General features: G+C 33.2%; 1 protein-coding gene across 1 annotated transcript; it reads left to right on the forward strand.

The window, feature by feature from the left end:
• The first annotated feature begins 2392 nt into the window (after positions 1 to 2392).
• LOC142327893 (uncharacterized) lies at positions 2393 to 23593 on the forward strand. The gene is made up of 6 exons (XM_075371249.1): positions 2393 to 2687; positions 6076 to 6166; positions 10398 to 10734; positions 16324 to 16737; positions 20699 to 20874; positions 23467 to 23593. The coding sequence occupies exons 1-6, from the start codon at positions 2393 to 2395 to the stop codon at positions 23591 to 23593; spliced, it is 1440 nt and encodes a 479-aa protein (XP_075227364.1).
• The last annotated feature ends 2337 nt before the right edge of the window (positions 23594 to 25930 follow it).

Below are 25930 nucleotides of genomic sequence, written 5' to 3' on the forward strand. Positions count from 1 at the left end.
CTAGTATATTGGAAAAATTTCATCTCTCTCTCTCTCTCTCTCTCTCTCTCTATATATATATATATATATATATATATATATATATATATATATATATATATATATATATATATATATATATATATATTCTTGCAACTTTTTTCAAAGTTTGTGGCTGGATATTTAAATACAGCTTGTTCAATATTGATTTTCAATTGTTCAAGTGTTCGTGGTTTGTTGCTGTAGGCTTTTTCTTTGAGGTAACTCCGTAGAAAAAAATCCGCCGCAGTCAAATCTGGAGATCTTGGTGGCCACAAGCCTCGACCGATAACACGATTACCAAAGAATTCCTCAACGAAATCAGATGTCAAACCTGCGTAGTGCGATGTCGCACCGTCATGTTGTAGCAAGCAGTGTGTCTTCCTCTTCCAAGAGTGCGATGAACTGAAATAATATATCCTGATATCGTTCTGCATTAATGGTGCACTCGAAAAAAATAGGACCGATTATTTTCTTCCGCGATATCGCGCACCACACCCCCAACTTCTGCGGGTGTAATTTTTTTTGTGATAAACGTGGGGATTTTCAGCACTCCAAATTCTACTGTTTTGGCTGTTTACGTAGCCATCCAAATGAAACCATGCTTCATTTGGAGCATGGTTTCATTCGTTATTTGTGAAAAATAACGAATCCATAACATTAATTCCTTCACGCAGAAATCGACGGAACCATTGACAATATTGTAACCGTTTTTCTTTGTCGGGGTCAAGAAGTCGATGAACCGTTTGAATGCGATAAGGTCGTAATTGTAATTGTTTGGTCACCCGATGAACAGTCGATTTAGACAAATTAATTTCAGCACACAAACGTCTGATCTATTTATTTGGCGAGGCGATACAGTCACTGAAATCTTTGATTTCAGTGACTGTATCTGTATTCAACACTGACGCAGATCTTTTGTGTTCCTTGTTATTAACAGAACCGGTCTCTCTAAATTTTGCAACTAACCTTAATACTGATGTTTTGTTAGGAGCTGATTTATCTGGGTACTTATGGCGAAACAAATCTTGCACTGCAACCGCTGAATTCGTACTGAAGTACGACTCGAGAATGAAAACACGTTCATCTAGCGAAAACACAATCTTGTCCCTAGCAATACACTGAACGTTATGATTGCATTGTTGTTACTATCGGTAGTGTTCTATTGCGTCGCCGCGATGTTCAGATGTTGGACGAGTCTCGTTTCAGTAACGAGTAGGAGAGTAAGCTTGACTTTTGAAATTTCATGGATGAGTGATTGATGGGTTTGCGTTTTATATGGGCCACCCTATATATATATATATATATATATATATATATAGGACTTACACACTAATGATGGTGAATAATCTAAAAATGATTACAATAATTTTGTTGATATCCTTTTTGCATGAATATTTATTGTAGAGTATATAATAGGTAATTTTTTTAAAAACGATAAGTTGTCTGGTTACAGTATTTAATCATTATTTTAAGTGTAGCAACATATTAAGGAAGTGTAGCAATGTAGCAACCTATTAAGGAAGCCGTGCAGAGGTTCAGCATCTGGCAGTTGTTGTTGCTGCCAGAGTTTGAGGAGATGAAGATAAAACAGCTTGCGGACAAATATACGCAAACCTTTAGAGTAGGTATTGACCAGCTGAGGCACTTACTGGAGGCTGGTTCTGAAACTGAATTTATTGATGCAATTGATAAAAGGTGGTCTATCTCAGTAGTGTGAGAAGGTGTTGGTTGAATCTGGTTACCCTCAGGAAAATGATGAGAGGGCCAAGATTTTTGTACAAGAATGGACAATTTGCCACTCATATGTGCAATGTGGCACCTGGGGCAAGAAAGAAGTTAAATGGTGGAAAGCTTTCCTCAGGCACCATTATAAGAGATTTCTCCTCTTGCAGCTATCCTTGGGGAAGATGATTAACTTGACCACAATTATGTTAATAATTATGATAAGGCAACAATTATGTTATTGTAGTTGAAGGAGATGGTAAAGAGGTGGTAACTTACCTGATCCTGGGTCTAAATAAATTAAAGAAGGTGGAGAAACATGATATGGTTTTCATGACTACCAGCGAGAAGTTGGGGTTAACTGTAAGAAAGACGCTAGAATTCTAGACCAGGAGGCAAAACATAGTGGCTACATTATTTCTTGTGGACATGGACTCTCAAGTAAACAAGAAGGAGACTCAGAAGTTGGTGACTATGGTTGTTGTCAGCAGGGTACCACTTATGCTGACTTGCTCAGGTGTGTGAAGAATTCGGTAGGCAAGGACCTGGCTGGTTACATTCTATCTGTAAAAAAGGGTAGGATGAAGAGACATGGTGGTCAAACTTAAGGATGGAGAAAAGGCACCCCCAGACCCTAAAAGAGCATATTATGACTGCTGTACCTGAAAAAGAAGCATCTAGATTATCCATGATACATATTAAAGATCTTGATGCGGAGGTGACGGCCGATGAGGTCCTGACTGCGGTCAGGAAAGTAATGAAGGGCTCCACTTCAGTCAGAGTTTCCTCGATATGTTCAGCTTATGGCAGTTCTCAGAATACCACTGTGATTTTGCCAGTGGGTGAGGCAAAGAGTCAGATGGCTGAAGCCAGAATAAGGATTGGGTGGCAGTTCTGTCCTTCTGAAATCAAGAAGCTGGTGTTTCCTGTTTCTGATGCTGGAAGTTAGGCCATTCCACCGCTGAATGTAAGGGCACGGACAGACGTGGACTGTTACAACTGACCCTTACATCAATGCCACTACCTTATCCACTATGTTACAACTGTGGAGGCCCGGGACACAAGAAGTAAATTTCATTGAAGAGAAAAGTATCGTTGCATAATGTGTGATATACTGGTCATTGCATGAGGAGCCGGGATTGTAAGCAAAGGAAATGATGTGTCTACATTAATGCTACCAGAAGCACGGTCGCGCATGACCTGGTTTGGCAGTCAGCTATTGACTGGGGTGGATTTCCTTCTTGTCTCGGAGCCAAACCAAAGATCAATTATTTCTCTAGACTGGCTCACTGACGAGGATGGGGACTCTGCTAATGGAATCATCTCAAGCAGGTATGCAATCACCTGCATACCTGCAAGATCAGTAAGAAATTCCAGGAATTTCTTACTGATCTTGAGAACCTTATTAGGGGCACTTCAAAGCTGGTTATCCTGGTTGGGGATATGAGCGCAGAGTGCGTAGAGCTTGGAGGTCTTCGTTTTACAGCTAGAGAATATATGTTAACAACAACTGGGGTTTTGGACTGTGAACTTCCCCCTTTTCCCGACCTTTACCGGTAAGGGACAGCAGTAATGTCTAATACAGAACCCCTAGGTTCTGTATTAGACATTACTGCTGTCTCTGCATGTTGTGTCCACAAAATAGTTAACTGGAAAGTGATAGCTGAGGAATTTTATAGCAACCACAAGGCTGTTGCTTTTTCTGTGCTGACTGATAGAAACTTACCACCGAAAAGAAGCTCTAGATGGTCTCCTTCGTCAAGACAGGTGGATTAATTTGCTGATTCTGTTGTAGGAAAGCTTGGTGAAATGGTTCAGTGGGACCCAGATGACTTTCAGTTGACTGTTAAGAAGATTATCTGTTGAGAAGATTATCTAAAAACTTACCAAATAAATAGAAAGTGTACTGGTAGTAGAGTCAAACTGCTGCCTTACAAAAGGAATGGTTTAGGATAAGGAGATTCCTACAAAGGATAAGGTTCTCAAAGGATTAGGGTCAGTTAGGATGTACAGAGCAGGCTGAAGTGGCATATAGATCATCTAAATACAGGTAGTGCTCTGAGATCAAGGCAGCCAAGAAGGAGGCATGGCAAAATCTTGTTGTTGGACTCGATGTGAATCCATGGGGGATGGTCTACTAAATTATCTTGAAGAGATTTGAGGGCCCTCCTGCCCCACTATCCAGGGCACAAAGTTCAAGGACTGTATTGAAGCTGTTTCTGACTGATAAACCAGATCATACTGAAATTTTGTGTACCCAAGAAAAACAATTTTCCATAAATGAACTTAATTGGCCAGTCATGAGAATATATCTTAAGAAAGCTCTGAGGCTTGATGGTGTCTTGGGTATCTTCATTAAAAGATTAGCAGAGAAGTACCCATGGTGAATTCTTAAGGCAATTAAAGTATTGACAAAATGTAGCTTTCCTAGAGCCTGGAAAGTGGCTAGGTTGGTCCTGATTCCCAAAGATAAAAGGAATCAGGAGTCTACATTTATACTTATTTGTTTACTCAATGCCATGGGGAAGGTATAGCATATGCTAGCAGATTGAGAGAAAAGATACAGGACTCCGGGGGACTTTCTCCACATCAATTTGAATTTACACCTGATAAATTCACCCTTGTTCCAATAAGCAGAGTGACTGAATGGATTGGGCAGCAGGAAGCAGGAGAACAAGGCAAATCCCGCTGTTGTGCTATTAGTTATTCAAAATGCATATGGAAGTCTTTCACAGGAAATCTGGAAGAGAGGCATTAGTGAATATTTGTTGGCTACCGTCAATAACTACCTGGTCGACAGGACCATTAGCGTGGGTATGGAAGAGGGTATTATTGAGTTTCAGATGAATGGAGGGGCCCCCAGAGATTGGTGTTAGTGGGGCCCACCCTTTGGAACTTTGCATTTGGTGATATTTTGTGACAGTAGCTCCTGGGGACAATAATTTGATCGTCTAAGCAGATGATCTTGCTCTTCTCACTGTGTCATACCAAGTTTGAGGTTGAGCCCTGGCGATAGTGGGTCATCGCAAAATCATAGAGATCAGCATATGTGTTGATGGGCTCAGGATGAACACCTCTAAGAATGTAAAATACCTTGGAGTTTACATTGACAAGGCATACAGTTTTACAACATAATGGAGGCTTCAAAAAAGATTGAGAAGGTTATAGTTACTCTTGGAAAGCATATAATCAATAGGGGACCTAGTCCCAGCAAAAGAAAGCTTATCCTTACGGCTGCTACTTCAGTCCTTTTACATGGGGTGCTTGTCTGGGCTGATGCACTGGATATCAAGAGAAACCAAAAAAAGGTGCCCTTACTGCACAGAAGAGGAACTATCAAGATTGTGTCTACATATAGAACAATCACTGGCCCAGTAGTTCAGGTTATTGCAGGAATTCCCCCCCCCCCCCGACCGATCTATCTCAAGAGTAGTTCAGCTAAAACGAACTTATAGTGGAATGCGGAAGGCGGAGGCTGCTGCATTGATGATTACTGAATGGCAAATGAGTTGGGAAGATTCAAATAAAGAACCATGGACAAGACGACTCATTCCACGGTCACAGTATACTAGGAACCACAATGAGGTTGGGTTCTTTCTGATCCAGATGTTATTAGGTCATGGAGTGTTAAATTCATATCGCCATAGATTTAAAAGGAGGGAGTCAGCCCTATGTGTGTATTCTGGCGACTTGGATGCATGTGAACACACATTCTATGTGTGCCCAAGATGGTTGAGCATAAAGCAACAACTGGAACATACTAGAGTTATACCAAATAATACTATTAACATCATGGTAAGTGGGAAAGAAGACTGGATTACAGTTGAGCAGCTTGCCTACTGTATTATAAAAAAGAAGGAAGCTGAGCTCCGAGAGTACGGTGCAGACTAATTTGGAATAATTAAGACAACTGATGAGTCGTGATGACTGTTTACTTGTCAAAAGACCTGTAACATTGAGGTGAAGAAACTGACCGGTGGGTGAGGAGGAGAGGGACAGCCCTTTGTGGAGCCACCGTTTGTGCTTGCATAGATGAGTGGAAGCAATGAAGCATGGGGGACTTCCGAACCCCTGAACTCAAAGGCACCTCTCAGGGCTTAGTAATGCTTGACTGCAAGTTAGGCCCCGGGAGTGGAGGAACTGTGATAATGGAGTTTTAGTCTGTAGGGTGTGGGTACACATAGGCCTTTAATTGTAGCCGAACCTGTGTGTGTCTGACTATTTCTCTGACTAATCGAGAACAACAAAAAAAGTAGCAACTTCACCCTGTAAATTAATTTAATATTTTCTTATGGCTTGTTTTTATCTATTTAATATTATTTTTTCTTTTAGGTGAAAGAGAAAGTAACTGTGACGGTGTTGATACTCTTCATGTAGTATCGTCAGTTCCAGGCAGTTCTCAAGTCAACAGGCAATCCTTGAGGTAAATTCAGTATTATTGATGTACCAGAAGAGCATAACGTTTATCCCTGATTAGAAACATTTATTTCAAGAAAACTATGATGAATATAAACATATATTTTACCATTATTTAAGTTAATTTTTTAAATTCTGTGTTTGTTTATTGATATGTTACAGTTGCATAACCTGGTATTATCAAAATGGCATTAATGAAAGAGAAAGTCCAGTATGTTTTGTAGTATCTTAAAGCAAAATCACTCGTCACAGTGCAGAAGAAATTTAGAATCGAATACAGTCAATCTCTGCCAGATATTGAAAAGCATCAGAACATGGTATTCAATATTTATAGAGACTGGTGGTTGGTGAAATTAACAAAAGTGGCAGGCCCAGTGTACGAGACTGTTGGTGCTTTTACATGAGGTCTTTCAATGCAGTCTTAGTAAATCAGTGGGTTATGCTCAAACCAACTTCATGTATCTCAGAGTATAGGAGTTAAGATTTTGCACAAACTGCTAACATTTGTATGCATATAAGATTGAAATTCAAGTTCAAGTGTTTGCTCCCAGATGACAACCCTGTTTTACTACAGAAATTTTGCATCAAATTGATGAAGAGAATGATTATCTTGAATGTACTGGTTTTTCATATAATCAAACATTCTACAGTCTCTAGATATCACTCCTCCTTTATTTTGAGTTAAAATACATTACTGAATGTTATTTTTGATCAGCTTTCCAGAAATAAATGTTTATGATCAGGGAAAGACTTTATCATCCTCCCCCTGCATATATTTGTTGCTTATTTCATTAGTAATATATAGTTCGTATGCATTTTAAAAGTAATGTATTTTATTGAAGTTTTTTTTTTACAAGGCTCAGTTAATGGATGTTACATTTTATCATAAAGTCAGTTTTATTAGTTAATGTGCTTACTTGCAAAACAAATAATAATTTTATTCAGTTTTTTCTCTTTATTAAATTTATTTGTAATGCTTGATATGTGTACATCAGTAAAGCTATAATTCAAAATCTCAAATTTTAGTGATACTTTTCTGATCGAAAAAACCGTTTTAGTTATGAAAGTTAAGTGGTTCAGGAGTTATTTTTTATGATCAGTAAATAAAAAATTAAACATTAGGTAACCCTAATAATTGAGTAAGATATAAGTGAAGAAATTACATTTTGTATTTTAACCATTCTTATAAATTTATCATATTTTTTATTGATATATTGTGATTTTAACTTAAATTAATGATGCAAACTATAGATAATTTAAATAATTTTCTGTGGTAAATAAGAAAATTATCTACAGCAAACCTTCATTTTAAAAATCCTTGGTCTTTTCAGGTGCTAGTGTTTAGAGCCAAGTAATTCGTTAATTTTGTAATATTATACACAGATAATAGATAATAGAGAAAGCCTTGAGGTTTTTGTTTATAAATGCATGACTATTAATATTAGCTTGTTAACAGACATAGTATACAATTATTCAATTTATATGCTGATGCTTTTCAGCTGGATTGTTAGAAAATACTTTTGCAATAATTATTATATGTGCCTTTATTAATTTTGTGGATTTAGACAAATTGAAAAGTATTTCTATATTTCATGCGTAATATTATGATTATGTGGTTAGAAAAGTTGTTTATGAAAATGAAAACGTAGACTAAGCTTACTTAAATTATTCTGTGTACAAGAAAGTTGTCAGTCTGTTATATATATTGTTTCACATTTATCAATCGCTAAGTATTTTTTTTGTCACTAAAAGTAAATTTAATAAATAATAGGGTGTTTAGAGAGAGAAATGTTGGAATACTTAAATCAATATTAATGTAGTCAAAGCTTTTTACAAAGTTATTTTGAAACAGAATGAGATTTTACAAAGTAGTTTTGAAAATAAAATTTTCATTGTTTAATTTACATTTGATTATCAATAGTAAGAACTATCAGTATTTTGTTAATTGTAAATAATAAAATACCTATGGATCTTTGATGTTGAAATGTACTTATCAGGATGTATAAATAGTGTTATGTAGGGTAATTTGTACTTTGGGTAAAGAAATTTGGATATTAGTGACTGCCCTCTTTAAATTTGAGGATTTGTCTTAATAAATAGATTTGGAGAGACATCATGTTATTAGTTGAAGATGTTGTTTATTTTAACTTAAAAGTAGTGTTTACTGTTTCAATTAATACAGTATTTGGAGGGAGTTCCAGCCAATCATGAGTAAAATTTTTCCTTACTCAAGAAAAGTGACTAATTTTTAGAATTAATAGTTTTAACTGATCAAAAAAGATTTCTGAAACTTATGGTAGCATTATTTCTCCTCATTCAAGTTTTGTACAGCAAGAATCTCAACCATTATATTTATATAGGTATCTCAGGTACCATAACCAAAATGGTTGTAGTTGACCTTTTTCTTTTTCTTGTTTAGCGTTCAGGTATTACTTCAGAGGAATAATGAGGATGATATGTATAGTGTAAATGAAGTGTTGTCTTGTACAGTCACAATTTGAACATTTCTGAGGTGTGTGGTTAATTGAAAACCAACTACCAAAGAATATCGGTATCCATGATTTAGTATTTAAATTCGTATAAAAGTAACTGCCTTTACTAGGACGTGAATGCTGGAACTCTTGACTTCCAAAACAGCTGATTTGGGAAGACGCGTTCATCACTAGACCAATCTGGCGGGTTGGTTGTAGGTGACCTAACATGAGGCAAACTCACTCCTGATGGCATACCTGATCTCAAGATAAGCATCCTGTGACAAACTTAGTAAGGAATGTGAAGAGTGTAGGATGTGTTTTTTCATCAGGCAATTATGTTGTTGACATTGTCATACCAAGCTCACCAAAATGCAAAAAAACATCCAGCTGTAGACTGACACCTTCGTTCTGTTCATTATCAGGACTGACTTATAATGAACATTATTACTTTCAGAATGATTGTTTAGAACCTTTTACACTTTGGGAATGTTTTTACAAATAACATCCATAAGACCATACGAAAGACTAGGAACACAGTGTTCCCCGTTCAGAAATCCCTTAATTTTAGAAGATGAAAGTAATATGGTGACAAAGGCAGACCACACAGAGGACGGTTCAATACCTTTTATCTAAACCATTGCTATTGTTTTGAGTGATATGAAATGTGCATTATCGTGGTGCAGACATAGCTCCTTACTGAACAGCCTACAAACACTTCTATATAGTGTGCTGTAACTTTTTTTCATTACCATCCTGAATCGATGGTTTTTCAAGACAGATAATCAGTTTGAAATATGACAAAAAGTTCTGTAAAGTTACCGTGACTACTGAAAAAACGTGCCTTTTTGACATTTTGAGAGAAAGAATGTGAGTGGTGTCGTTAATGTAAATTTTCTAAATTTTGTTGTCAGGGTGGATGCCATCTTAGTGATGCATAAACTTAGGTAACTTAGAAGGATTACTCGGAAAGACTATGGGTTGTTGGGCTATCTAATGTACATGGTGTACCGAGGTGTCTTTGAAAGCATGACCTCATGCGGCACCCATTTGGGTGCATAGGTTGGATATGAATATAGCACTTGTTCAAAATTTAAGGAGTGCCCAGCGCAGAGCCTTAATTGTACGCACTGGTGTTTTTAAAACAACCTCTACGAGGCTACCACTGTATTGGGAAAGGCTGTCCCTGGGAATGGTGATCACAATGCACCGGATTTAAATTTCGTTCAGTACCCCATCGAATTTCCACGCCTGTGGAAGAGGCGCAGAGCCTTGCGATGGAATCATGACAGCTGGAATGGGGCACCACGACTAAGGAAAGATCCTTGTATAAGTTTATACAGGATCTGGGGGATGGTATGCCTCAAGCTCGCTTTTAAGGGCAACGGGTGCCCGGGTGCTCACCAACCATATTCTTTTAAACCAATATCTGTTTCAGTTCCGCCTGGCAGCTGATGAGCTGTCATCTGTGGGGAGGTCCAGTCAAATGAACATGAGTTCTATAACAATTGTTTTTAGTCGTATAACAAGATGTAGAAGTACACACTGTGTCTATCTTAATCATGTACTTCCATAAATTCTATTTTAACCAATAGAAAGTGAGAAAAACTTAAACAGAATTTCTAAGCATACTAGTTATAATTATTTTTTTAAAATGAGTAAACAATCACTTTGTTATTTTTTAATTTTTCTTTAAAAAAATATAAGAATGTATTTATTTTAACTTGTATGATTAATTTGTATAAGATGGTATTTTTTATTCAATAGGAAATCAGGACCAGATTCCAGCGTCGATGTTTTATCAAGTGTAACAAGTGATAAAGAGATTAAATTTAAAAAATTAAAAAAGCCAGTCTCATCAACAAAATCATATAATAATAATAATGGTTCACGTGCTAGAAGAAAGAGGAATAAGAAAAGATCATTCTTGTCATTGACATTTCAGCGTTGTAAATTGAATTCAGCTTCATTATCATCAAGTTTGAATTATCGGCAGAAGTTAAGAACACCTCAGACATCATCATCTTCAGTAGTGTCAGTTACTAGATCAATTGCACCAGTTATTATTCTTGGCTCCGACGATGATAATTGGAGTGATATAGAGGTGTGTATGAGTTAAGTTACTGCATGTTTCAATTCATTAAGTAACTCTTTTCTTGTGACTTTTTTTTAAAAGGGTCTATACAGCCATTTAACATTTACATACATATTTCCTTATATTTGATATGTAAAATTGGCACTATTTTTTCAGCAATATATTACTTTAAATATTATCAATGTTCCAAAATTGTGTTAATTTATTTTAGTCATCCCTTTGAGCACATATCAAAAGTGGTATGTTAGAATCATGAGAAGTACAGTCACACTGATAGATTTATTAAACACCTGTTTGTAAATAATGTTTTTTTAAAATGCCTTTAGGAAATCAGTTTACAAGGGTGGTTCAAATATAAACAAGAATTCTCTATTTTTCTTTATTTGTGATAGTGTACTTGTGACATATTTAGTCTTTCTTAACACTTTGGCGACGTGCTGCGAACGTATCTCACACTTCAATATCAACAGTATTCGGTTATGTTATGCGGGCTATATTTGTATCTCGCCTGTTACATAGTTCTAATACACCATAGCTGTAGTCTTCTAGTATGTTTTCATAACAGTAGGTGACGTTAGTATACCAAAAAATACTGCTTTTGTTATAGTTGTTCTGACATCTGTTATACCTCAGTTGCTTACATACTAATTTCGTATTGCTCTTTACCGGCATGTTATCATTTGTTCATGCTGTTTATGTATTTACATTATTGAAATTGTCTCGCAATCATCTTTCCGTACATGAATTGTATGAAATTTAACGATTGTGATTGATATCAAGACAAACTTTATTAAATGTTCATGGTTGTTCTTAAAATGTATGGGAAAATGCACAGAAGTAGAAGGACACCGCTTCAAAGATTTGTTGCTGTAATTTATATAGAGTAAGTTTTTGTAATTATTTTAAATAAAGAACATTAAAAAACATTTTTTTAAAGTATCAGTAATTCATTAAACCAAATATTTTTTTTTCACCCTCCCCCTGGGCAGGATCCACAACAAAACAAAGCACAGCCCAGGGAGTTGTCTAATGTGTTGTCAAATGAGCCTCCCCGTCCGCCGGCCATAAGTCTAGTCTGACAGGTCAGCCTGCTCATTAGATCTTTTCAAACCGGTGGGCTGACCTGTCAGACTAGACTTAAGGCCGACTGACAGGGAGGTTTGTTTAAGTAGACAACCCCCTGGGCTGTGCTTTGTTGTGGATCCGGTCCAGGGGTTGGTTGAAAAAAAATTCATTGAGTCAACATAACTTAACTGACCAAAGCATGCAACACATGTATACTATGTACCATACCAGTATGTACTATTTGAGTAATAAAAAAATTCATTAAAACGTAATGGATTTAATGTAGGTTAATCCTTTAATTGATTGTTTTTTATTTTATTTTATTTAAGATGTTCAGCTGGATGTAACTTGTCAGCTGAGCCAGACCTAATAAAACTAAAAACATCGATTTATAGGCCTACAGCATTTTTGAAGATTGATAACTAAAAACCGAATAATTTTAGAAAAAAAAAGTCTGAAATGAAATTTTAGTTTTTTGCAAAGAATTCGATTCTGCAATAAAAAATATAGGTTCCTAATTAAGTTGACCTTAAAATTACCTTTTTTTTTTTTTTTTACCTTATCAAGAGCAATGTAGGTTGTGAATGCATTTTCCCCATGAAACGGAAAAAACTTTAATAGAAAACATTTTTTCCTAAAATGTATTGTTTTTTAGATATTTACGCGTCTTAATTTAAATGTTACTACTTTGTATATATTCCATTTCAGATACAATAATTTTGAAACATTTACAAAACTACATCTTGTGAATTTATCAACAGTTTTAGGAAAGTGTGTCTTTCATAAGCTGACTGTAGTTATAGTAAATCAGAAAAAAATTGTTAGCTATTTAATCATTAATATAATAAAAGTTAGCGCGTAGCAATCTTCAATATATTGATTGATCTTAAATTGTCAATGTACATTGTGACTTGTGAAAACAATAGATTTTCTTTAGCAGGTTTTTGTGTGGAATTAATAAGATTACTTTTATCGGTCATAATCATCGTACTTAAAGTTTTATATAAGTGTTTCTAGCTAGTTACATCGCTTTATTGTTCTATTCTATTAACCAGAGTAAAGTGCCTGTATAAGTTGAAATATTTTGAAGTTTTTTGTTAAAATTTTACCGTGCAGATATGAATTTCATCTTTTTTACTTTGACTGTTATTGTTTAACATAAGAACTGCTAATCTGACTTTAATGAGATCTGCTAGAATTAGCAGGTAGTGTTACATTCCAAAAGCGCACAAGGTGTACTTTTGGTCATAAATATAATAAGTAAATATAGTTATAACTTTAATTTATTGTTTCTTTCATTTTTGTGCGCATTTTATATTTAGTAAAAAATTTAGCATACAAAAATTAATTTTTTGTCTGCTAATTATTTTTTTGGATTTGGAGGGGCCTCACAAGTGAAATAGCCTAAGGCCTCTTTTCATCTAAATCCAGCTCTGCTTACTCACTTTAAGAGTTTCAAACTGATATTAGATGTGTTATTTAATTAATTTTTACGAGTCACTGTTAATGAGTGGACTTATAGAAAGATATTTAAAGAATATTTTAATTTACATTTCCATCAGCTGCAGAAAAATATATGCCAAAAATGGATCTTTTGTGATAATTATTGGTCAGTTAAAGTCGATCGGTAATCATAAGTAATATTTTATTTCTGAAAATTTAATTTATTTATTAACTTACAGTAAAAAAATGTAACCAAATATTTTAACATCTAGATATCTGAAAACAAGTCAAAGAAATTATCTGCTGCACAAAACAAAACAAATGGAGCAAGCACAGCGTGGAAAAGGAATTTGGATCATTAGATAAACCTTTTTACCTCAGTACTTCCTAAAAGTTCAAGAATAGAACAAATATTATTAATTCTTACTGAAGAAACAAATATTCTATGTAGCTCTACTACAGAAAAACAAAGGATGGAGGAAAATTATGAAGAAATAAATGTTACATGTGAAAAGGAAATTAATCAGCAGACTGTTCTGTTTACAGAAGTTACAATAGAAGTGTTTGATTCCAATTTTTCACATCCAGGACATTCGCATTTCGATGTTAATGCTCCAGGTACTTTGCCGAGTAATGTAACTATAAAAATTAGAGACTATTTACTTGAGCATCGCACAAGTCAAATTGTTGACAGAGTATCCTAAGAATGAAAAAGATGATAAATTTTCAAATTTACATTAGTATTGGATTTTACCAAACAAGAAAACGTTTACAGTTTAGTGAATATATCTCAAAATTCATTATTCTGTTATTATTGCAAAATATTCAGTGTTTAAAATTCTCACCTTACAAACAAAAGTGTTTGTATGGATTGGCAACATTTGAAACATACGCTGGAAGTACATTCAGATTAAGAATTGTTCAAAATTTAGCAAACTTAAAATGTCTATAACCAACAAGTGTGTACCATTGATGGCTTACAACAGAGATAGAAAAAACAATACTGACAATTTTTATTGAGAAATTAATTTACATAATACAATTTTTATCAAAACAGTGTGTAGCTGTCAAAGGTTATTCTCAAAAATGTTTTGAAAATGATAATTAGGAGAGAAACTATAGCTAAATTTGTTACTGTAATGGAAACCTTTAAGATTATAAAAAAACATTAAATAACTGAACCGTTGTAGCGGTGATGAATTAATGAAAAATTTTCAAGATTTAAATTTAAAACAGAGCGACACAAAACTTTATTTCAGGAATTGAAAACTTACAAAAATTTATTTGAAAAAATCTTTTGTCCTCAAGATGTATTACATCCTATTTTTGTTACATATATGAAAATAAATTAATCAATGTATTTCCAAATATTGCATTTTGTTGCATATTTATTTCCATTTTCAAAATTAAAACTTATAAAAAATTATTTGCCCTCTACAATATCTGGAGAACGGTTAAAAGATTTGTCAGTGATTTCTTTTGAAAACAATATAATGAGTTCGTTAGATGTAAAAGGAATTATTAAAACTTTTGTGATAGCAAAAACAAGGGAAGGCACGTCGGTTCAAATCAGATTTCATCTCCTTTTTTTAATTATTGGATAATTATTATTGGATTTTCTAGTTTAATTTTATTTTTTACCCACCGGGTTGGTCTAGCGGTAAATCAGCTGATTTGAAAGTCGAGAGTTCCAGCGTTCAAGTCCTAGTAAAGCCAGATATTTTTACACGGATTTGAATACTAGATCGTGGATACCGGTGTTCTTTGGTGGTTGGGTTTCAATTAACCACACATCTCAGGAATAGTCGAACTGAGAATGTACAAGACTACACTTCATTTACACTCATACATATCATCCTCATTCATCTTCTGAAGAATTATCTTAATGGTAGTTACCGGAGGCTAAACAGGAAAAGAGAGGGCGAGTTTAATTTTATTTAATTATTCTGGAATTTCTGTTTAATTTTTTCTACATTAACGTTAACTACAGTGTGATTGAAAAATAGACCCTCACAAGAAGAACATATACACTGAGGCATACATGCCTGATCTTTAATAAATTGCAAAAAATTCTTATCTTTTAGTTCATTACTCCTCTTATATTGTTGGACAATATTCTCGCTAAGTTGGAGTCGATCATCATTTCATATATTTTTGTTTTTTGTTGGCAGTCATTTAATCAGTCATTGGTTTGGTATAGTTCTTCTGATTTTAATTTGTGTACATGTTCTCTAGTTTTAAAATTTTCTCTCTTTTTATTCTTTCCTTGGTCTTAACGTTTCTTCCTCTTTATATTTATCATATTCTCTTAATCTTATTCTTTCTTTGGTTTAACATTCTCTTCCTCTTTATATTTATCATCTTAATTTTTTTTATTTTTCCCTTGTTCTTAGCATTTTATTCCTCTTCATATTCTTCTTGTTTTTTTTTCTTTAGTTATATTTTTTATATGTTATCTTTCTTTTTCCTGTATGATTGTTTCCTTTGCATTTTTGATTATTTACCAAATAGTCCAACAATAAAAACTGAATGTTTTACACTGTAAGGTCGAAATTAAAATTTGTAACCAGTACACAGGAGTTCATTAAACAGAGTAGTTTAATTATTATTAACTTTTATTTATACGACACACCAGAAATCTGAAACTTTTGTTAATCAGCAACTCGCGAAGATACAAATAATACTGATCTAGTAATTCGAGTAATAAAGGGAATTTTACTCTGTCCTAATATTTCATGTAAGATTGTTGAATTAATAATTGTATAAATATTTGATGTTAATAAAAACTAATATTTCAGCAATTGTCTTGCTGCCTACTTTAATAAAGAAATAGAGCATTGTATCTTACTTTCAAATGAAATGCAGCAAAAAATGTGTATATGTAATTTAATTTAATAGGAGTACAAGGAAGTATGTGGTGTCTACATCAGATTTTTTTTAATAGGTTGTTGCTGATGTAACCGATATGCATGTTAATAGAGAAGTTAATATATTGAATTTGGATATTTTATTGCTTAGTTTAATAAGTTTGGTATTGTTCGGTAAACTACATTTTATTTGTCTGAAATTATTTTATTTTTTTTAAAATAGGTTGTTGCTGATGTAAATGATGTACATGTTAACAGAGAAGGCAATAACATACAGATTTTACATACAGCTAAAGAAGAAAAAGGTGATTTTGTTAGAGTTCAAAGTCGTTTAAATTTAAAGAACGCGAATGTGAATTGTGGTTTTCATATGAATTCTTCCTCAAGGAAATTAAGAACCAAGTATCTTCCTATATCTACTACATCAGTACCAGTCAACATACAAACATATTCGAGAAGCAATGGAACAACAGAATTGAGCAGTAATAAAATTTATTATGACAGTAGTGGCTTCATCAGTAATTCTTCGTTCGATGTGCTTACAGTTAATTCTTCATTTCTTGTAGACCCAAAAAATGTCAATTTAGTTGACAATATGAGTGAAATTTCCAGTATGTTGATACATTCTTCCAGTAATGTAAGTATTGTTAATATGAATTTGTATATCTAAATGGCAATTTGTAATTGCTTTTTTTTCAGATATATATTTTAGTCATACTGGAATGATTGTGACATGATCATGAATATATGTAAAACCAAAAGCGACTCTTCCTAATTGTTTAATGACCAATAGGTTAATTGTATAGTGACCAATAGGTATCAGATAGATTATATCATGGTTAAGCAAAGATTTAGAAACCAACTCGTTGACTGCAAAACTTACCCTGGAGCAGACATTGATAGCGACCATAATTTGGTGATAATGAAATGTAGATTGGGGTTTAAAAACCTGAAGAAAGGGTGTCAGATGAATCGAAAATTTCAGGTGTCAGATGAATCGGAATTTAGAGAAGCTTGAGGAAGAGGAGGTAAAGAAGATTTTTGAGGAGGACATCGCAAAGGTAGAAAATGTAGAAGAAGAATGGGAGAATGTTAAAAAGGAAATTCTTAAATCAGCAGAAGCAAACTTAGGCGGAATAAAGAGAACTGGTAGAAAACCTTGGGTTTCAGACGATATATTGCAGCTGATGGATGAACGTAGAAAATATAAGAATGCTAGTGATGAAGAAAGTAAAAGGAACTATCGGCAATTAAGAAATGCTATAAACAGGAAGTGCAAACTGGCGAAAGAAGAGTGGATTAAAGAAAAGTGTTCAGAAGTGGAAAGAGAAATAAACATTGGTAAAATAGACGGGGCAGACAGGAAAGTTAAGGAAAACTTTTGGGTACATAAATTAAAATCTAATAATGTGTTAAACAAAGATGGTACACTAATATATAATACGAAAGGTAAAGTTGATAGATGGGTGGAATATATTGAAGAGTTATACGGAGGAAATGAATTAGAAAATAGTGTTATAGAGGAAGAAGAGGAAGTTGAGGAGGGTGAAATAGGAGAAACAATACTGAGATATGAATTTAAGAGAGCATTAAAAGATTTAAATGGCAGAAAGGCTCCTGGAATAGACGGAATACCTGTAGAATTACTGCGCAGTGCAGGTGAGGAAGCGATTGTTAGATTACACAAACTGGTGTGTAATATTTATGAAAAAGGGGAATTTCCGTCAGACTTCAAAAAAAGTGTTATAGTAATGATACCAAAGAAAGCAGGGGCATATAAATGTGAAGAATACAGAAAAATTAGTTTAAGTAGTCATGAATCAAAAATCTTATTAATTAGAATTCTACACAGAAGAATTGAGAGGAGAATGGAAGAAGTGTTAGGAGAAGACTAATTTGGTTTGAGGAAAAGTATAGGGACAAGGGAAGCAATTTTAGGCCTCAGATTAAAGAATAACAAACCAATATACTTTATATCCATTACTTATATTATTATATTAATATATCTTTCACTATTTTCTCAGTGAATTTGAATCAGATGGGCCTTATTTATGGACCTAAAAGTATAGGGACAAGGGAAGCAATTTTAGGCCCCAGATTAATAGTAGAAGGAAGATTAAAGAAAAACAAACCAACATTCTTGGCGTTTATAGACCTAGAAAAGGCATTCGATAACGTAGACTGGAATAAAATGTTCAGCATTTAAAAAAAATTAGGGTTCAAATACAGATATAGAAGAACAATTGCTAACATGTACAGGAACCAAACAGCAACAGTAATAATTGAAGAACATAAGAAAGAAGCCGTAATAAGAAAGGGAGTCCGACAAGGATGTTCCCTATCTCCGTTACTTTTTAATCTTTATATGGAACTAGCAGTTAATGATGTTAAAGAACAATTTAGATTCGGAGTAACAGTACAAGGTGAAAAGATAAAGATGCTACGATTTGCCGATGATATAGTAATTCTAGCCGAGAGTAAAAAGGATTTAGAAGAAACAATGAACGGCATAGATGAAGTCCTACGCAAGAACTGTCGTGTGAAAATAAACAAGAACAAAACAAAAGTAATTAAATGTAGTAGAAATAACAAAGATGGACCACTGAATGTGAAAATAGGAGGAGAAAAGATTACGGAAGTAGAAGAATTTTGTTATTTGGGAAGTAGAATTACTAAAGATGGACGAAGCAGGAGCGATATAAAATGCCAAATAGCACAAGCGAAACGAGCCTTCAGTAAGAAATATAATTTGTTTACATCAAAAATTAATTTAAATGTCAGGAAAAGATTTTTGAAAGTATATGTTTGGAGTGTCGCTTTATATGGAAGTGAAACTTGGACGATGGGAGTATCTGAGAAGAAAAGATTAGAAGCTTTTGAAACGCGGTGCTATAGGAGAATGTTAAAAATCAGACGGGTGGATAAAGTGACAAATGAAGAGGTATTGCGGCAAATAGATGAAGAAAGAAGCATTTGGAAAAATATAGTTAAAAGAAGAGACAGACTTATAGGCCACATACTAAGGCATCCTGGAATAGTCACTTTAATATTGGAAGGACAGGTAGAAGGAAAAAATTGTGTAGGCAGGCCACGTTTGGAATATGTAAAACAAATTGTTAGGGATGTAGGATGTAGGGGGTATACTGAAATGAAACGACTAGAACTAGATAGGGAATCTTGGAGAGCTGCATCAAACCAGTCAAATGACTGAAGACAAAAAAAAGTGCCTTTATTAAGATTAGCGAATCTACAAAAGATGAACAAATTCCTGTAGGTATTCTTTTTTAATATTTGAGCACTGTTTTAATTTAATTTTAGATGATTTCTTTGAGGAACTTTCTATCTAATTACTTTATTTTTTATAGATTATTATTTAACATATTTATTTTTATGGAGGTTATTCAGACTTGTTGAATATATTTATAATTGATAGTTTGTTTGGATGTTTAACTCTCAGTGCTTTTAGTAAATTAGATTAACACTAATATAAATGATTTCTAATATCAATGTTATGCAGTAACACGATTCTTTTACAGGATGAGGCATGGAAATGTAATGTACCTATTTTAGAAATGATTATTTTAGTTCTTTTTCTAAACTCAGTATATTTATTAAGTAATTTTATTATTAAGACTAGATAGATTGATTTGGAAAACAGTGTATGTTCTACTAAAATTTTCACAATAATTAGTACATTATTTCTTTCTGTTTCATCTACTGTTTAGCTTAAATAATGATAACAAGGGGTATGACTGTTATCATTGAATTACATAGTTTATTGGAAATCAAGTTAACATTAATTTCATGATTCATTGTTATATTTTAATAACTAAAAACTTTTTTTTATAAAAAATGTCTTTAGTTATTAAAATATCACTTTAAAAAAAAAAAGAAGCAAAACATAAAGCATAATTTGAATATGTATGCAGGTGAATAGTATAATTGCAAGAAATGGATGATCCCAGATGGGAACAATGACTTACAGTGAAAGTTGTCATAAATGTAATGACAACATCTAGCCATTATTTCTGCACCAAAAAGAATAAGTTCTTTATTTACTCAGATGATGTTTTGTGTAGATATTTAGAATTTTTTATTATCGGATGTCAAAAATTTTATCTTCACCCATTGAAGATTTAGTGAAAATTAAATGTAAACATCTTCCACTTCATTATGTACTTATTCAGCTAGAAAATTTACGTAAATAATCCAGGTAAATAAAATTACCTGTTCATAGGTCTAGTATATAACTTTTAAGTATTTAAAAACTAATAAATTATTTTTTAATAACATTGTTGAACTTTAATGGTAACATGTTTATTAATACTCATTTGATAACAAGAATTATTGTAAATTAATCTAAGAATTAATCTGTTTTTTTTTATTGTGTATATATTTGATTTAATTCAATCTTTAATTTTTCTTTAGGGTTTTAATAATAATTTTGTTATTATTAATGCACTATATTATACTGGGATACAATATCTTTAATATTTTGTATTTTTTGTATTACTTGCCAGTAATACCAGTTTTCTTTATTTTCATTTAATATTGCACATTGTTATATTCATAATGGTTTTTTTTTATAATTGTAACAGCAAGTGGTGGCCAAATCCCACTGTGGTATGACAACAGATAATGCCATCGGGGTACCAAGATCTACCAACAGTACATTACAATCCGTACATGAAGAAGCTAAAGGCAGAGTTCTCAACAGATGTAGGTCTTCAACCAAAAAATACAGTTCTTGGAATCAATCGTTGGTTTGCACTAAGTATGTCAAGTAATTATTATTAACTTAAATATTTATATTGTTATACATAAACATGTAAAGCTTGTTTGTTTGTATGGGATATTTTCAGGAATTGCTGAGTCGGTTGAAAAAAAATTCTTGTTTGAAAGCGTATGAATTACTGAATGACATTAGCTGTTAAATAATTATCCCACTTCACCTACATCCTTGAATTCTTATCTCTTTTTTGATAATAGAAGGATTTTTCTAAATAAACATCATTTTCTATGTACACTAAGTATGAATTTTATGAATAATTACTGAAAGGATCATCCATTTAGTTGTTAAAAGGGCACCTTACAACGTTGTTTATTGATGCCCTTTTGGAGGAGGGATCCCTACTTTAAATCCAAAGTAGCAGCATTCAACTTAACTGTATTTCTGAATACAATTGAAAGTATTGAATACAATACTGTGGCAATAATTCAAGTTTCATAATAATTGAGAGATCTTGTGTTCAAAGTCTGTCGATTTGTAAGAAACCTTTTTATTTTTTTCTTATATCTACACTTACACTGATGATTTTCTAATATTTATAATGAGAATATAAAATTTTTGAAAAATAAACTATGTTAATTTCATGTCTGCTTATTATTTTTATTTTTTTTAATATACTAGTAGTTAGTAACCGTGCAAATAGTTATTGTTTTATAAAACTTGAACAAATTAAAATAGAAAAATTTATTTTAATTTTCAGCTTGCCTGTTACAAACCAAAAATATTTGTTTTTTATAATTGTCACCTTATGGGTTGTAAAAGGCATATTAAAAATTAAAATTATTTATTTTACTTTTTTCAAGTTTTATAGAATAAAATCTGTTGTTTGCTTGTTTCCTTATGCGACTCTGTTACCACAAGTCCATTAAGATTTTTAGGCTTGTAATTGTTATATGTAATAATCATCAGAAAACATATAATTCACATAGTTTTTTCTTCACATTCTTATAAATAATATATGTTTACGTTATTATCATAATAAATAATAAAAAAAATCATCTGGATTAGTGTATAAATAAGAAAAAAGAAAAGTTTTAAAAACAACACGTTGATTCAAAACTCAAGATCTCTCTTTATTATGAGATTAGAACCCTTGTCACTCGGCTTGTGCCACTACTATGATTTAAGAAATACAAATAAATTAATCAAAAATATTTTAATGGAGTTCATTTGACATGGAACCAAGTTGGAAGCTGTCATTTTGGATTTAAAGTAGAGCCTCCCTCCTACAATTCTCCAAAACTGTAATATTTATAATATTTTTTTTTAATCGCTTGGCATATACTTTTATCAGCAAATAATTATTAAATACAAATTATCTTTGTCATGAAAATTTATTAATTTTTGTCATGTAAAATTTTTGTGATAATTTTGGCCCTACAAAGTAAATGTGAAGTTAATTGGTTATAATTATGTGACTATTGAGTTGTATGGTTGATAGAGGAGAAACAAATTAATTATTAAATGCCATTTTACTATTTCAAATGAGAGAATTCATATATTCAGGAAGTAATTGTAAACAATTATGGGATTATAAAGAAAAAAAACAATGCCTACAAGTAAGAATGCATTTAGGTTTTACCCGAATATCTAGAGCCCACTGTGAGGTAATGATATTCCTCTCAAGTTTAACACATCAAAAATTTATATTTACGTAGTTTACTGGAGAAAAATACAAATAAATAGAATTATATAATTCTAAACATCAGGGAATGATGTATTTTCTGGTTTTAGTATGTATATATATTTATTTATTTTTTAAATACTGCAGTCAAGTAGTTTGTATTACTATATCTTTTTGTTTATCGCCTCCAGTAACAACAGGCTGATGTCCAATTACAATTATTTGGTATGTGCATCTTGTAGGTCATGAAATAATGCCATGCCTTAATCAGGATCTGAACCCAGTAGTTAGAGAAATCCAGCCACTTAAATTTGATTTTTGTTTTTGTTCCTAGATAAGAAACGACTTTTTATTCCCACCATCAGTTTTGCGAGCTTCCTGAGCCCCCTAAAAAGCATTGTTATGCTGGCTATCAGGAAATGCTATAATGGAACCGAGGGCAGTGGCTTTGCCAATCTCTATTATAGCTATCCAAGGAAGTAGGGATAAAAGATAGGAAAAGATGATAGAGAAAGACCTGGGTAGTATTCAATTTTTTGCTACAGTAATTCTGAGAGATAAAGATGCTTATATGTTGAATGAAGATAAAGAAAACTACATTTGCTTACGACTGATATCTGGAACATCTCTCGTAAAGATGTAAAAAGTTTTTGATAATATCTTGGAAAAAAGTAACAGAATAAGGATTAAATACCAAAGCTTTGCTTAATAATTCAATTACATTAGACACCAGAGTTAGAATTAGACAATGCTGCATATCGTTGCAATCATTTTAATAAATAATATCAATTTAATAAAAAAAAAAAGGTATGTAATCACTTATTATTTATTATTGATGGTGTATTTTATTTTATAGTTTGTTTAATCGTAGTATTTTGGTATTTAGCAAGGTAAAAGACACACTTCCATTTTCTGTTGAAAAGAAGGATTATTAATTATTGAATTTTTTTCAGGTCCAGCACTAAAAGTGAGACCAGAAGTAATAATATTAGATTAAAAGAATTGAGTGTTGTTCTTACTCCAATCACTGTTAAAATTGCAAAGAACGGTATTGTCAAGGTAACAAAATGCAGTAAATAGTTAATTTCAAAATAATTTAAATCTGTTTTATTGATGTTAAATATTAATAGAAAAATCAACAAAATAGCTGTAAAACAGTCACCACTGACAGATGTCTCTTGGTCTTTAGAACATCTTCATTCCAGCTGTGGAAAAGAAAATTTCTTCTTCTTACGGTCCAGTAATGTATTTCTTCCACCTTAACATCTATGGAAGAATTTTTAACGCTTTCAAACTCACACTGTTTAATATACCTATGGGCCAGTAACCTGGTTATATTTGTTTTTTAATATTCAGTTAAATAATTAAAAATTTTTGACATAAACGGCTGAATTTTTGACACCAAATATAAGGAAATTTCTTTTTAACTCTTTTATAATAATAAGTTTTCATATGTATCAATGGTTTTTCCAAGGCATTTTTTCAAGTTTGAAAATAAAAAAAAAATCATTGAGGGACAAATCGGGTGAATATGGTGAACGTTGTAATAATTTTAACTTTAATTTCATAATTTTGGCCATTGAAACTGCGCAGGTGTGCACCCGTGCATTCTCTTGATGGGGAGGATCTTTTTATTTTTTCTTAATATTTTCGCTCAACTGGTGCACTAATAACGCAATATACTCTCCAGTTATTGTTTGTCCTTTTTCCAAGTAATCAGTGTAGATGATAGCGGTGCATTCCAAAAAACCGTGGTCCATCACCTTGCCGGCCGATTACACCTTCTTCGGAGCCTGTTCGGCTTCAAAAAACCACTATTTATACTGTCATTTTGTTTCTGGAGAGTATTAGTGTATCCTTGTTTCATCCGTAGTTATGTATCGACGCAGAAACTCGTGCGGCGGAAAAGCACAAAAACAACCTCAGAGTCGACCACACGATTGCGTTTATTCTCCGCTGAGAGCAAACGCGGCACCCATCTTGCCGAAATTTTTTTCACACCCGGTTTTTCGTGCAAAATTGTACCCTGCGATATGCCTGTGGCCAGAACTATTTCGCGAATTTTGATTCGTCGATCATTCAAAACCACATCATGATATTTGTCAATCATTTCCGGGGTGGTCACTTCTACTAGACGTCCCGAACGATGTTCATCTTTTGTGTATGTACGGCCACGTTTAAACTCATTTACCCGATTGTAAACAGCTGCAAACACAGGAGCAGAAGTGCCGTGAACTTCATCCAACTCGGGTTTGATCTCTGTTTAATCGCCACTCGAAACTAACTTTTTTCTATTCTTCTAAATAAACAATAGCTTGTTGCCTCAATTGACTATGACAATGAAAGCATGTGATGGATACAGCTGAAACTTTTAACTGCACTCTAACAACAAATGACGCTTAATAAAAGCAAACAATTTTCGATACTACGAGCGCCATCTCTTGGATTTTCTAAGGACTTATTAAAACCTCTTTCCCGTACCGTGGCATGACATCGAGTGATACTTCTTATTGAAATATTATGATCATCAGTTCTATCAATTTATATAACGAACCGTCGTATTCTGTTTGTTTATCAGTTTATATTTAATTTTCTATTTACTTAATATGTTTCAAGAATATCAATTTCTCTATTACTATTACCTATTCTACTGTTCCAAATAATTGTATATGTCAGTAACTAGTTGTTTTATAATGCATTACATTTGAAAATTTACTATTACTGCTTTTATAATTATTGACGTGCTCTGAAAACCAATCATAATTAATTTCATTAAAAATTATTCTTTAATACATACAGATTTTGGTCCCATGTACCGTCAGAGGCTTGAGAAAAGCCATTTCCAACAACTTCGACAACACTGTTAGTGGCGAAATCGGTCTGTAGTTCCCTGGTTTCATTAATCATACGACCTGTGCCGTTTTTCAGCAAGGTGGAAAGTACCCTACGTAGAGGTCACGAAAATAGGGTGGCAATGGTAGCTATTATATCCGTAGTAACGTTCCGCTATGCTTGGGCTCTGATTTCTATTTCCAGGAATTTATCTGGAGTTGTAATCTTAAGAACCGCGGCTACTTCCTAGCCACGATCTATTTTATGGTGGGGACCTGTCCAAAGAAATCGTTGGCGAAGGCTTCCAAACAGTGTGCGTGGTCATCGTTAAGGTTTCGAGATGAATTGTTTCTCCAGGGAATTCACGAATACTTCTGGCCGGTTGGACTTAGAGTAGGCTAAAAGGCTTCTCTGTCCACACACTACGAGACGGGGCTTCTTTCCTTTGCGTAGTCTTTTTGCTCAGCCTGGATACCGAAGGATCGTCGTTCGATACCAAAGCTAGGTATTTATACCACGATTCCTCGCGGTGTTTCTCCAATAGGCATTTCATCCTTCTTTTTTCCTGTTTGGCCTTCGGTAACT

Source organism: Lycorma delicatula, chromosome 7 (genome assembly GCF_047948215.1).
Source record: "Lycorma delicatula isolate Av1 chromosome 7, ASM4794821v1, whole genome shotgun sequence".
NCBI lineage: Eukaryota > Metazoa > Arthropoda > Insecta > Hemiptera > Fulgoridae > Lycorma > Lycorma delicatula.

What these genes read in the sequence shown, in the direction of transcription:
- LOC142327893 (XM_075371249.1), top strand. Translation starts at nt 2,393, where the DNA reads ATGACTGCTGTACCTGAAAAAGAAGCATCTAGATTATCCATGATACAT. An exon ending in GTCAACAGGCAATCCTTGAG is followed by an intron (nt 6,167 to 10,397) that starts GTAAATTCAGTA and finishes TTTATTCAATAG; the next exon opens with GAAATCAGGACCAGATTCCA. An exon ending in ATAATTGGAGTGATATAGAG is followed by an intron (nt 10,735 to 16,323) that starts GTGTGTATGAGT and finishes TTTTTAAAATAG; the next exon opens with GTTGTTGCTGATGTAAATGA.